Genomic DNA, 13,800 nt, shown 5'->3' on the forward strand with positions numbered 1-13,800 from the left:
CTCTCGAGTACACTAGCTTTCAGCAGCTCGCAATCCAACCGCTGAACCGCTGCCTCGATCAATAGACCCCACACCTTGTCATGTCAAGCCTATAAATCAGCCAGCAGTGCTCCTGTCACTCCACCTCAATTATTTATAAACCTCAACATCTAAGAGATCATACCTTTCTTTGGGCAAGCCACTAAAATCATCTAGTTTGAGAATAATGCTCTGTATACTCATGGAATCCACTATGAAGCTGTGGACAGTTAATCAATAAGGCGTTATGTTATTGCATGTGTATCTCACCTTGAACTGTGATGGTGTCTCCAGGGTGCTGAAGTCGGGCGAGGAGGCAATCCTCTCCTCCAGGGTCTGCAGGAAGACCCTCTGGAAGTCCAACATCTCTGGCAGGCTGCCAAACAGACTCTCCATCTGAGGAGGAGATGAAGATAGAGGGTTGGTGGGATTATGGATAGAAAGATGTTAAGAAAGGAGAGGTAGGATGGAATTGTGGGAAGGTGATAGATAAGGATGCACAAGAGGAAAACAGCAGAGAAAGAAGGAGAGTGAGGGAATATAAGGCCAGAAAAAAAGCTTGTAATTCATAACAGTCAGTCAGACAGGCACCCTGGGGTGTTATAAAACCTCCGCTCTGATGGCTCCATCTCTGACAAAGGCACTTAGGGACAAGCTATGGCCCCTGCTAGAAATGCGGTGCACACACAAACTTGTACTGCCTTAACACACCCTCTCCGACACACGAACGCAGGGTCAACACTTCCCTTCATTAAAAGCCATTCGGGGGCTAACATTCTCTTGTCCATTTTGTGTCTGCACACGTCTCGCTGTCCCATAATGGCCTTTTAATTTGCCCCAGTGCTCAGTGGCCTATCGACCAGTGTGTCTTAGGAGAGTCATCCTGTGTTTGAGGCCACGCATGGCACAGAGCTGTACACAAGCATGGAAACTGCAACACTGAGGTGATTAGCATTCTGCAGCTCCCACTATATGTTGTCGTACAATAATAGCTGAATTTAGGGTTGTTGTTTTTTTAAATGGAGAAAAAACACTACCTTTATTTTTTGTAAAAAGTACACTAAAATGAGCGGACAGCTATATCGTGGTGTATGAAGCTGAGATGAATGCTTAAAGGGTGGCTTTACTCTAAAACCTTTATTGTTATGTCTCTGTGGGACACTCGAAGGTCAGTGTAGGGGAATGGTAATTTGTCCTCCAGCTAGTCACATTGGTAATGAGGGAGGTATGGCCGAGCAGAGTTCATCGACGTCACCTCTGGCTAATAAACACTCAATGAATTCCATATATAGCTTTAACACCTCCCAGGACACGCCTCTCACTACACATTTGATAATGTTTACCATATTTCACGCTAGGCTTGGGCGGTACGAATTGACTCACAAGATGTCAACAAAAGGTAATTCTTACACCCATTTTCCATATTAAACAGAGAAACACAACATTACACCTTTTTTTTCTGTGCCTATGTTACCATGAGCAGCGCTGCTCAGCTGTGGCACATCTAGAGAAATGGAGTCTTGCTGATTTGTTCCACATGATGCATGTGTTTTGTTTTTGTTTTTTAGAAAAAGCAGATAGTGAAAACTGTCTTTTGATAATTATATTGACTCTATACGACCTTTTACTACAGTTCCGATGTCTTTATCTGTCACAGACATAAGGAAATACACATTTTGTATTTTACTCAACCTTTCCTGTTTCTGTGTCAAAATAAAAGCCTTCTGAAAACATTTCTGTTGACAGGATCATTTCAGTTGTCAATACAAGGCATTTTGCTGTGAAATATTTGCAGGACCTTGTCGCTGACAATGCAGTATCTCGCACGGCTTCATAAATGAGTGAACTATGTACTTTTAATTTGAAAATACTGAGTTTTTACAGTAGGCAGCTCTGCAGCAGTGCCGCAACAACAAACGCTGCCAATGCAGACACACACTGCTCACGCATGCAGTGTGGCCTGTTATTAACATCCTGGGCAAGTGATGCGCACTGCAAGCAAAACATTCTCAATACAGCCTCTCCAGTATGTTAATAGAAAGATGAGAGTCTTTATTTTTGATGGTATTTAAAATTACACTGTCAGGATTTCTAAATACCCTGGTATACCATGATACTGTAATACTGCCCATGCCTACTTCAAGCATTCACCACCTACCTCGTCCAGTGTGAGGAAGGTTTCATTCTGCAGGGGTTTCAGGTAGATCTCAAACAAACAGGCCAAGTCCTGCACACAAAGAAAGAGAGGAAGGTCATCAAATAGGGATAGTAAACATTATCCCTTAACCTGCATGTCCTTTAAAATCTCTTCATCATCAAATCACAACATATTTTTTTCCTTTATAACCTCTCACAGTCTCCCTCATTCCTCCATCTTCTACCTCCTCTAACCCCCAATACTATAATGTGGCTGTAGCTTGTCTTTGTATCAGTGGAGATATTCTCATTAGGTTGATTTATGAGCTTCCTCCTCCTCCTCGTCCCCTCCCCAGACTACCTCAGTGGCGCATGGATACAGGCGAGCAGGCCCGCATCAAGGCACTCAGGGAAGACAATCTCCTCACTCAATTACAAATCAACGGCAAGTTGAAGAGGAGGGGCGCAAGGGGAGAGAGACTTAATGAAAAATGAAGAGATGGAGGGAGAAAAGGAAAAAATGTCAGCCGTGACAAGTGTTGCAGAGTTTAGAAGATCATGAGTGTGGCTCTTGAATGTGTGTCAAGAAGGGAAAGGTCGTATTGGAAACCATGAGGGCAGCGAAATGATTGGGCGGGAAGGAGATAAATAAGGCTAGACAGGAGGAGGAGGGATGGAGGAGCTTTAGCTATGACACAGAAAACAGCTACTCCTTCATTTGTTCCTATTCTTTAATGTCCCATTGCACTGTGTGCCATAATATCTTGCATTAAAAGGATAGTATTGCATTTTGGGGAAATATTTTATTTCATTTCTTGTTAACACTTGGATAAAACGTTTAATATCACACCCATAATTCTAAGTTAAATGTGTGGCTAGTACCAGCAGCCAGTTATAGCATAAAGGCTGGAGCCTGGGGTAATCAGGTAGCCTAGCGCTGTCCAAACATAGCAATATCTATATAGACCCATCATTAACTGGCTTGTTATATCTATTTTTTCATCTCTTACAAAAATCAAAGTATAAAAACATTTTTTTTATTTCCAAGGGAGTTATGCACAACATTAACATATTTCTTCACTGGAAGCTTCCTGCTGTCTCAACTGCTCCCAGCCAAGAAATATATCATGAGGCCCCACAACAACACAACTTGTTGTTTTTACACATCAGTTTTTGAACAGACTAAAGGTCTAGTCTGTAGAATTTAGTGGCATCTAGTGTTGAGGTTGTAGAACTGAAACTGCTCCCTAAGCTTATGTCTAGTGTGAAGGAGAACTACACTGGCCGATGCGAAAAACTCCCTATTTAGAGCCAATGTTTGGTTTATCCATTCTGAGCTTCTATAAAACACAGTGGGGGACTCTGTGTAAGAGGACCCTCTCTGTACATAGATACAAACGTTTTATTCTTAGACAACAAAAATAAAACAATTCTTATTTTCAAGTGATTATACACTAATAAAAACACGGTTTTGAATATTAATTACCATTTCTGTCAATATATGCCCCTAAATCCTACTGTACCTTTAAACAAAAAAATATAAGTTGTTAATAACCTTTATAGGTGCTAATAGGCAGGTTTTTTTTTAATCTTTTGACAGAGCTTAGCTAGCTGTTTCAGTCTTAATCTAAACTAAACTAGCCAACTGTAAGCTCCTGCTAAATATTTATCATACAGACTTGACAGTTTGATAAGATTCTTACCATCTGCAGCAAAAAATTATTTTCTCCCAAAAAGTTTATTATTCCTTTAAGGACTTGGCAGCTGACAGTGGTAATGCCATTTAATCTACATGATAATGAGTCCAATAAAAAACATGAGTAGTGTCCAGTCAGGAGTTATTTACTTATTTACTTGGCAAGAAAAAAAAATAAAATAAAAAAATAAAATAAAATAAAAAGGAAGAAAAAAAATGATAGCTGAGGAGTGAAAGTGGAACAGTGGAACAGATTCTGAGTTTAATGAATTATTAATGTTCGCTTCTTATAAGAAATTCTAATATGACAGCAGTCGAAGCCTTGCGGTCTCACCTTCACATATGACTTCTCTGTGTCCACCAGCTCCTGGATGACCTTCCGTAACCTCTCGGTGGCGCTCATATGCTTAGGGCAAGGTCTGAGCAGGGTGGCCTCCCGCGTGGGACCCGAGCCTAAATCCCCTCCCTGCCTCGCTGGAGGGCTTTTGGTGTCATCCATCAAACCACCAGAGCCTGAGCCTGTCCCCTCCTGGAAGGACTGGTAGAGAGTGCACACTGTGTCCACGCTCTGCAGGGGGAGGCAGAGAGACAGGGGTGTATATTTAGGTTAGGCAGCTCAGGGATTATAACAGTCAGCTGGATAAAATAAGGACCACACTTGTGATGAGAAACTTCATGTGAACACAAGCATGTTATCTGCACAGAAACGTGTTCTCAAGGATCTATTAAAAAGAAAAATCCGAGCCTTTTACCTCCCTCATTTATTCTATTCACCACTAATGAATTCAGCTCCAGCTGTATAAAATAATGATGTATGTAATTCTGAGTTGCACATGGCCAGCAATTCTACTGGGTATACTAAGAGCGTTATGGAGATTTAGTTATGCACTCTATGCTAATTGGCTTTGCATCAAAGACTTAGCAGTGCATCTGAAAGACTAACTGGATATCCCTACAGATAGCATTATACTACATTACATTATTCTTCCAAACCCATAATGGACAGTTGTGCAGCTTTGTGTCACATCAGTTCCAGAAAATCTGACATGTCAAGATATCCCAAGTGGTCATGTAATAGTTTGTAATAGTTTGTATTAGAGGGGGTGAGGGAGGCATCCTCATTTTCTAAATTTAGCTGAAAACACCTCCGCTCATTCACAAAAATGTAGTGTCACACCATTTAACGGAAACAGCTAATCCGCATTGAAATGTATTGCCTGGGGTAGGGATATTAACATCAGCCGTAGGCACCATACTGGGAAGTCTTGCCTGTGGCGGGTAAGATTTTCTTGTCTGTGAGCAACTGTGGCAGAAAATGAACCATTATCAGCTTCTCTGTTGTATTCCCTGGAATGTGATAAAATAAGCAGAGAGGGAAAAACCTCTCTCTTGTCTCTATATCACACTGTGGTTGCTGGTGTATGGTATATGCTTTTCAAGCAGTACAGTAAATGCTTTTACACAAAATCCATCCCAATTTCTCACCTGACAAGCTACTGAAGCACTAACTTGCTAGACTGAGCAAGCCATCAATTGCAATGTAATTTCTATGCCAAAAATAGCTTAATGATGACCAGCCCTCCTTACTCCAAGTGAACAACATGCTGTAGAATTATAATCTGTGGCCAGTCACTGGAATCAGCAGGCGCTGATAAGTGCCAGTAATAGCAGGTTCCAGTCCGCTGCACAGCAGCACAGCACGGTGGGACAGCTGCCGTTGCAGGCAAAACAGCTGCTCAGCACTCTTCCTGTGTGTGTGTGTTTGTATGTATGAGGCATTGCATGAGCAAGCATTCAAGTGCAGCTCACTAGACACTAGTACAGCAGTGATACTTGACTTATGTCCCGCAGGCCAAATCTGGACCCCCCCAAACCATTTTTCTAATTGTTTTTTGTACTTTAATGTCCTAAATGAAATGTCCTAAAATTGTGGAAATGTCCTAAATCTGAGAAATGTCCTAAAATCCTAGAAATATCCTTAAATCCTAGAAACACATATGGGGCTTCTGCAACTGGCTCCTGGCCTCCCATCATTTTGCAATAAGTAGCCCTCCAGCAAAGCAAGTTGAATATCTCTGCTGTACAGCAACACACACTGGGTCAATACAGCCTTCATTCCGACACTGCAGGCATCCATATGCACATGCAAGCACTCTCAAAGCAGAGTGTGAAAGCTTGTCCGAGTTATTCAGTTCTGAAACTGGTGTGAGCTACCACCCATAACCTGCCACCATCCACTCCCAGGGAGCCCACAGACAATCAAGGCTTCGATTAATAGGCCTGCGACTCATCAGCAGGCTCATTATAGCATGGTCACTCGAGAGACGGGCCTCCAATGCTGCAATATAGTCTGTGTGACAGTGACAGACTAAAAGAGAGAGAAAAGAAAGAGAATGGGGAAATGCCTCTCTTTGTCTCCATGTATGTCTGGGCTAAGTCTCTTTCAAGTGATCCGCCGCCCACAGTAGCGCTCCACTCTGGAGCTCTTTGAATGTGGGATGATAATTATGAGGGGACTTACTGATTCCCTCTGAGCTGGGGGAGGGATGTTCTGATTGGAGGCACACACATACACTACAAACAGGCATACCTGTACATATTAACACTTACTGACAGCACTGACAATAAATCGCATGCTACACAAATGGTCAAAACGAGTCTACAGCCACACTAGCAGCTGTGTGAGGCTTAGGCCTGGGTATCAGGACTAATATCAGTAAAGTGATATCAATAGAGTACTTCATTTGATACCGATAATGTGAATAGACCGACGTTTAGTATGGATATACATTTTGGTGGCGTCACTGCACACTGAATTGCCAACTCTGTCAAATTTAGCATGCTTAACTTTATCACACCACAGACTGTATGGGTTGTAACATTTCCTGCTGCAGGAGTGTGAGCTCTGCATCAGGGACAGTTGCGACATTGCAAGGCTACACAGATACGGTTTCACTGTTGGTGTTAGTTATTTGGAACAGTTTAATAGCTTTGTGTTGGATGTTAGCTGCTGCTATGACCGTCTGCCAGGGAGAGCGGTCAGGCAGGGAGTTGGGACAGTGTGGGATCACTGCAAAAAGGATCAAATGCATGTTGACTCAAGAAAATATGATAGTACTTGGTACTAGGTTATTTCAGCCGATACCTTAACCTTATCTTATTCTATTAAAATGTACTATTTTTAATATTACTTTATGTTAATTGTTTGCACCAAAACACCAAGTGGAATTCCTCGAATATGTAAATGTATTTGGCAATAAAAAAACAGATTCTGATTCTAAAAGTTTCAAGTACCGATACACAGGCCCAGTGAGGCTGTATGCAGTCAGTGCTAAAAACTAACTTTAGCATGCTAACACACAAAGACAATGCTGACATGTTGATGTTAAGAAGTTAAAATCACGACATTGTTTACCATTTTAGTTTAGCTTGTTAGCATGCTAACATTTGCCACTAAACACAAAGTAGAGCTAAAGCTGATGGGGATATCATTAGTTTTACGGCTATTTGGTCATTAAGCATCCTGAGAGTGACATGAATGTCTACACAAAATTCTATTGCAATAAATGCAATAGCTGTTGAAATATTTCAGGAAGTGGATCAAGCAACATTGCCCTACCGCAAGCACAGCTAAAAAGGCTTTAGTATTGCGTTTATTGAGTTGAGGGTCTATTCGGTACAAAAGTACTTCTCTCTCATGGGAGTACAAAATATATTTTTGCCAACAATCATCACTTTACGTCTGAGCTGATGGGGAAAAACATTTCTGCAAGCGTTTATTCTGATTATGTGCAAGCCAACACTAATGTAGCATCCCTTCTCATTTGGAAGGAATTCATATCAGCCATGAAACTACAGCTGCTGAACCACGCAATCCCATTTAAAGATCACAACATAAACTTCAGTCCTGATGCTGCTGCCACACACAGCGCCAGTCAGTCTTCATTTACTGATACACACTCTGGGAAAACTCCATATTGCGGCAGGCGGGCGGACAGGGGGAGATTGCCTGAAGGAAACACAGAGGTTAAGGATATCAGAGCAACATATTCATCAAACAGCCCACTGGTAGCCCCAGACAGGGGGAGAGCAGCCTTGTAGAGACAGATAACGGTCATATCTACCGTTTATTTCGGCTACAGGCGCCCAGAGCAAAGGGGAGTCCTGTCTGGTAGCACACACCGCCACTCAAGTGCTGAGTTAATTCTCATCACACCCATCACGTTGTAGGAATACCGGCTGATGTTCATCTCACGCACACACAAATGAGGGGGAAAGGAGGGGGGAAAAAAAGAGCGTATAGGCTCAATTGGACGCTCGGGAGCACTGTGCACATGGAAACACACTTTTACCTCTCACACAGCTTCCTAACTAAGATTTTCATCAACACTAAATGGCAGATACCTGCACTGGAGCATGAAGAGGTGGGCAGAAAGAGAGCAAAGAAAAGCAATGGGGAGGGGGGGCTACACGCTGTCATGACTCAGGAATTGCTATTGCCTCACAACAATCCCACCAACACGGACTGACAGCTAGCCCAAATAACCAATTAAGAACCGAGGACGGGAGCCAGCGGAGGCGGGAGAAAAGCCCGGGAGTGAGCCAGGAAAGAAGAGTGGATCCGACAGCGCTGCTGTGAATTCCTATTCAGGTTTCCGTCTCTGACAGCTGACAGCTCTGGATCATGTTTCTACCTCTCCTTGCCATGTATGCCCTTAAGTCAATTTAGAAAAGAGGTCTTTGTCAACCTTTTCAGGTACAAAAAAAAAAATGAAGTGAGAAGCTGTTGAGTCATTTTGTCTCTGTCTACTTGGTTTCCTTTTGACGGCGTCCAGCGGCATTTCTCCTCATTTTCAGTCAACGGCCATACGCACATGTACACAATGTCCGCTTGCTTGAGCCCTTTGATGTCAAAGCAAAGGGCTTCATCATAAAATGCTATAACCTTCCCATTCAGTTTCATTCCAAACTGGCCAAAGAAAAGACTATAAAATACAAGCTTAACATAAATGGCAGCCATATCAATATTAATCCAAAAAGCCTTTATTGTAGCCACTCACTTTCAGGCACAGTGACACTTGAAAACACAGTTGAGTGCTGATAACTTGCTATAGTCTCTTTCAATGAGGTCCCTCCAAAAACTGCATCAAATATTACAGCATAAACATTGTAAATCTCTAAATATTCACTTGCTCTCTCCATCTGCTCACCATGAAGAGCAGTCTGTAGAGCAGCCTCCACGCTGCTGTGGCCTGCCGCTGGGTCCTTCGCGCCAGCGAGCAGCCCTTCCTACGCAGCCTGCCTCCTCTGGATGCTGGCATGACGGCTCCAGAGATGATGCGCGAGTTAAAGAACTTGACTGAACCGCAGGAAATATCAGCAACAGAACTGAATAGTTGGCTTGACCGTCTTGGAGATCTCTATCTCCGTCCACGTCTGATTTTAATGTAACGGTCCGTTGATCCCCTCTACAACTTTTCTCACCCTCCTCCTCCTTCCCTGCTCTCTCATTAGTGTCCACTGCAGCCCGTCTCTCTGTGAGGCCTCGGGTCAGAAGCCTCAGTATTGAGCACACCTATGCGTCTGAGGTGGAGCGGGCTTTGATGGGGATCGAGCCATTGATCCTGCGCCCTGCCGTTCTGTGAGCGTAAGCAGAGGAAAAAGTGCTCACTGCCGGCTTGTTTTGCATATCAATCACTAGCTGGCCACTTGGCTTGTGCAAATAGAGGGGAATTCTTCCCGCGGTGTCCATGTCCTCTCTCACTGTCCGTCTCTTTCCATCAGAGCCAGTCTTCCTACATCTCTATTTTCACATCCTGCCATCAATCCTACTTCCCTCTGTCCATCTGCCACCAGATATCCCCATTCCTCTTTCCTCTTCCTCTGGTTCTTGCTGTCTTTTTCGGCTCCATGTGACCTCGGTGTAACTTCCAGAGGGCTGAATGGAGAGGCCGGGGGCTGTATCAGTGTCCAGTCCCTCAATAGCATCAGTACAATGCAGACTGTTCTGGCTTGTTACCTCCACACACAGAGGAATGGCTGACTCAAAAATGGGAGGCTCTGAGCCGGTGGGGGGTAACGGGGCAGGAATGTTAACTATGGCCTCGCACAAGAATAAAACGTGACATGTATCGCACATTGCACAGGGTCCCTTCACGTAGAATAAATAAACAGATGAACGCTCTGTCCGTGAAAACTCAACTTGTTTTTAAAACTGGCTTTATTATAGCCACATTTTAAAGCCATTTTCTCATTTGAACTCCAGACAATGTCCAGAGAATCAGGTCTGGACATTTTTTTCCCTTTCACACACAACAGGTGATTGTCTGTGTCAAGCGTTCTCACCTACAGGAAACACTCCATTTGGTTTAGGTGAGCGGTGGCATCTGGGTATAGTGCACAGGAGGCAGGACATGACACGGATTATACCTAAGTCACGTAGCCAGTTCAGAATTTGGTCAAAAACAAACAAGTCTCTTGCCATTTTTTGAATTTGTCTGACGATTTTGTCTTCAGCCCTTACAGACACAAGTTCCCAAATCTCATTATCTCCCCAGTTAGACAGCTCCATTGCTGTCTTTGTGTAAATGACCTGTCCTCACCCTTGGATTTTTTTTTCTTTTGCTTTCTCACAATCTGCTTAAGAAAAACATCATCAACATTCCTACTTGCTTGTTGCTTGTGAATTTTCCATATAGTTGCCTGCTCTTTTTTACACTAGGGCTCAATTGGACATCACAGGGACTTCATACTAGGAAGCTGGCAGGGTTAAGTCCGTTTAATGTCTGATTTCAACTGATCTGGACATTGCATTCTCCGTACAGCTCCTCTGGATATTTCCTTGATAATTTCAGGTTTGCAGTTGGTGTGTGAAAGGAGCTTAAGACAAAGAAAAGGTACTTCCTTTGCCTAGTTGCCTATGAGATTTCAGAAAACACTGCAGTTTCAAGGTGTGAATCAAGGTTACTCTACTTTTCCTCCCAAATTCAGGCAGATGAAAATCTGGACTAGAGAGATGCAGTAATGACAAGTAAGGGCAAACGGGGGGAGAGAGAATGGGAGCAACAAGCAACAAAAGGTTCCCAGTTGTGGTTGGTACCTTAATCTCTAGGCAATCAGGGTACTTCTGAGTCAAGATGTTTTTACTTTGAAACAAACAAAATAGATCGGCACATGTGCTGTCCAGCCGCATGTCAAGGCAACTATGTTTCGAGCTGTTCCCAAAAAGGGCCACACTTGAAGCCACAAGCTTCATCCCACTACCTCCACGATCTCCCTCCAAGAATTCTACATCATTGATGAGATATTTCTTACAAACAGGCAATGAGGACAGTCTCTCCACACAGGCATTTAAGAAGGTGTACTTGATTGCACATGTAAAACAAATATATAAAGAATCAACAAAAGAGAAGTTCCAATCTCACCGACCTTTACATGTCCACACAACAGGCAAATCGCTGCGTTAAATGGTCTTGATTTGGGTTCCAGGCGCAGCTGAACAACCTAACAAGCACTTAGAGGTCTCTGTGCTAATGATCCTCACTGCTGGGTGTAATTGCACACGCTATGAAGGATTTTAGCACCCCTTTTTGGCACATGCAAACACTTAATATCATTCTGTCTCATTTGTGTCATATTCCAATAGTTGTTTTGTCCAAGTGTTGGCTGTAAACACTCACATAAAAAACAAAGCTCGGCGCTGTCAGACTGGGAGGTTGCGAGATAAACACTAAACACTGTCTCCATCTCCCTTTAACGCTCCAGTGAAGTCATTATGTACAGAGCTCAGTGTGCTTTGCAGATGAAACGCAGCTCAAATCAAAGGAGAAGCCTTGCGCTTCACCAGCAGAGAGGGCTCCCATCTTAACCGAAATAAACAAACATAGAGGGGGAGAGGATAAAGAAAAGGGGATGAAATACAGGCGTGTCCCCGGGGCAGGCTTCACCCATCCCTCACAGGAAACAGCCTTGTCATGACACTATGTAAGAGAGAGGGGAGGCCCGGTGGCCGGTAGGCAGCCCAGTGATTCATTTGCCATGTTAGTGGGCTATAGTGCCATGATGCCATCTTCTTTTCAAAGCTCAATAAAAGACGATGCCTGCTCATAAATCAAACAGAGTGGAGGGGAGGGGAATAAGAGAGGGAGGGCTGGTCCCGTCTCGCTCGACTCAAGCCCATTTACGCCTTTTATTATTCATCCTAAACAAATATTATTCCACCAAGTCTCGGAGGACTTCGGGAGAGAAGTGTGTTTTAATAATGAAGCCAGCTTCAGATTAAAGCACCCATTCTGCTGGGTCCCCTAGGCTATTCAGATCAACTCCGCTGCCAGTACAAAGGCAAAGCAATGCTAGCACTATGTGCTATTCTTACTCCAACAAGATGCCTAAACTGAATGAAAGGTTAAGTGGAAATGCTTGTTGCCAATGGAAAACATGGTTTGATGACAGACTAGTCTGTGGAATAACTAATGGCAATCCCTGTACTGCCCCCATTCCCCTTCCTGACCTGGAAAAAAGCTAAATTCAGTTGATTCAGAAGAAACCAGAGAACCTGAACTATCCCTACCATACAACTGCCAAAGATGACATGATACTAACAGATAATACACTCATGAGGCACATAAGGTGACCATTTGAGAGTGAAAACACACCAACAAAGACTCTCATTGTTGTTCGGACCAATACAATTAATTCTTATACAGCCCATATTGCCGAGATAACATCATGGATAGCAATAAAGGCAGACCAGACAGAGCAAGAAGTAACACCATGACCTTTTGACTTACTCCCATCTGCCTGCACTATAAATCTTACTAATGAACGGTTAAATTAAAGATCAGCAGGATAGGGCCGTGTGGAGAGGACACGCTGATACAAACAGGTAGAAAACAAGACTGAGAATCCGCAACCATGCTAGCAGCTCTGTACATGATACTCTAAATACAGCGGCAACCGCTGGGATTGAACACTGAATTGCAAAAAACTGCAGTTCCTCTATTGGCCACTTGAAGCTGGCGTCAAAAGCAAGTCAATCCCCATAGACGCCCATGGCACGAAAAAAACAAAAACAAAAAACCAAGCTGATGAAGACCCAGATGTCAAACTGGAGGCATAAGAACTGGACTCCATAAACCAATGGGTGACATCGCAGTAGCTATGTCCATTATTTTCACACAGTATATGCTCTAAATGCTAAAGTTAGCATGTTAACATGCCTCCAGTGACAATGCTAACATAGATGTTTATAAGGCATTGTTTTCCAATCATAGTTTAGTGTGTTAGCATGATAATTTTAACAGATCGCTATTGCAGAGAATGTGCTAAGCCGTGGCTTCATTTCTTTACAGCGAGACTAGGTGGAATCATGCTGTCCATCTTCATCTACAGTCTATGCTATCTGCACCAAGTTTTATGGCAATTCCCCCCTTTGCTTTTGAGATATTTCAGTGTAGACTGATGTGGTGGACCGACCAACGGACAGTGTCAACCCTAGAGCCATGCCACTAGCATACATCAATTAATTCATATACACTTCTCTTGATACTGTAGGTGCATGCTGTAATGTTCATGAGCTATAAAGTGCTGATAAAATGCAAATAAATGGCAAACAATTTCTCCTTCTGTAAAGCTACTCCAGGGTCGCATCCGTGGAGATATTTTTACCAAATACACACAGACGGCTGTGGGAGTGTGAGAGTTTGCAGCTGAAGTGTGAAGACTCATAGTATCAGCTGCTTCAGTGAAAACCTCCTGCAAGCACTGAAATCATCAGCCCATAGTTACCGTTTGTTTGTCCCCTTTAACGTCTCTCTGGCAGGACAGGCAGGCAGCCATGTCCCGAGCCAGACAGGACAGCTTGTCTCTGAGGAACCTTCCCAAACTGAGCAGCAGGGAGCCCAGGAACAGGTCCTTCTCCTCGGGCTCGCAGTCAGACGGCCAGAACCAGC

The 13,800-nt window shown here is 43.4% G+C and overlaps 1 protein-coding gene across 2 annotated transcripts in view; it reads right to left on the reverse strand.

The window, feature by feature from the left end:
• tiam2a (TIAM Rac1 associated GEF 2a) overlaps positions 1-13,800 on the reverse strand; it is a 93,639-nt gene that overhangs the window by 9,606 nt on the left and 70,233 nt on the right. For both annotated transcript variants that reach the window (XM_042501511.2, XM_042501507.2), the window contains 3 exons: positions 4,185-4,418; positions 2,177-2,245; positions 289-414 (listed from right to left, as the gene is read on the reverse strand). In XM_042501511.2, coding sequence (XP_042357445.2) covers positions 289-414; positions 2,177-2,245; positions 4,185-4,418 — 429 coding nt within the window. The remainder of the gene's footprint in view (positions 1-288; positions 415-2,176; positions 2,246-4,184; positions 4,419-13,800) is intronic.

Source organism: Plectropomus leopardus, chromosome 14 (genome assembly GCF_026936395.1).
Source record: "Plectropomus leopardus strain MGB_pleo_1.0 chromosome 14, ASM2693639v1, whole genome shotgun sequence".
Lineage (NCBI taxonomy): Eukaryota > Metazoa > Chordata > Actinopteri > Perciformes > Serranidae > Plectropomus > Plectropomus leopardus.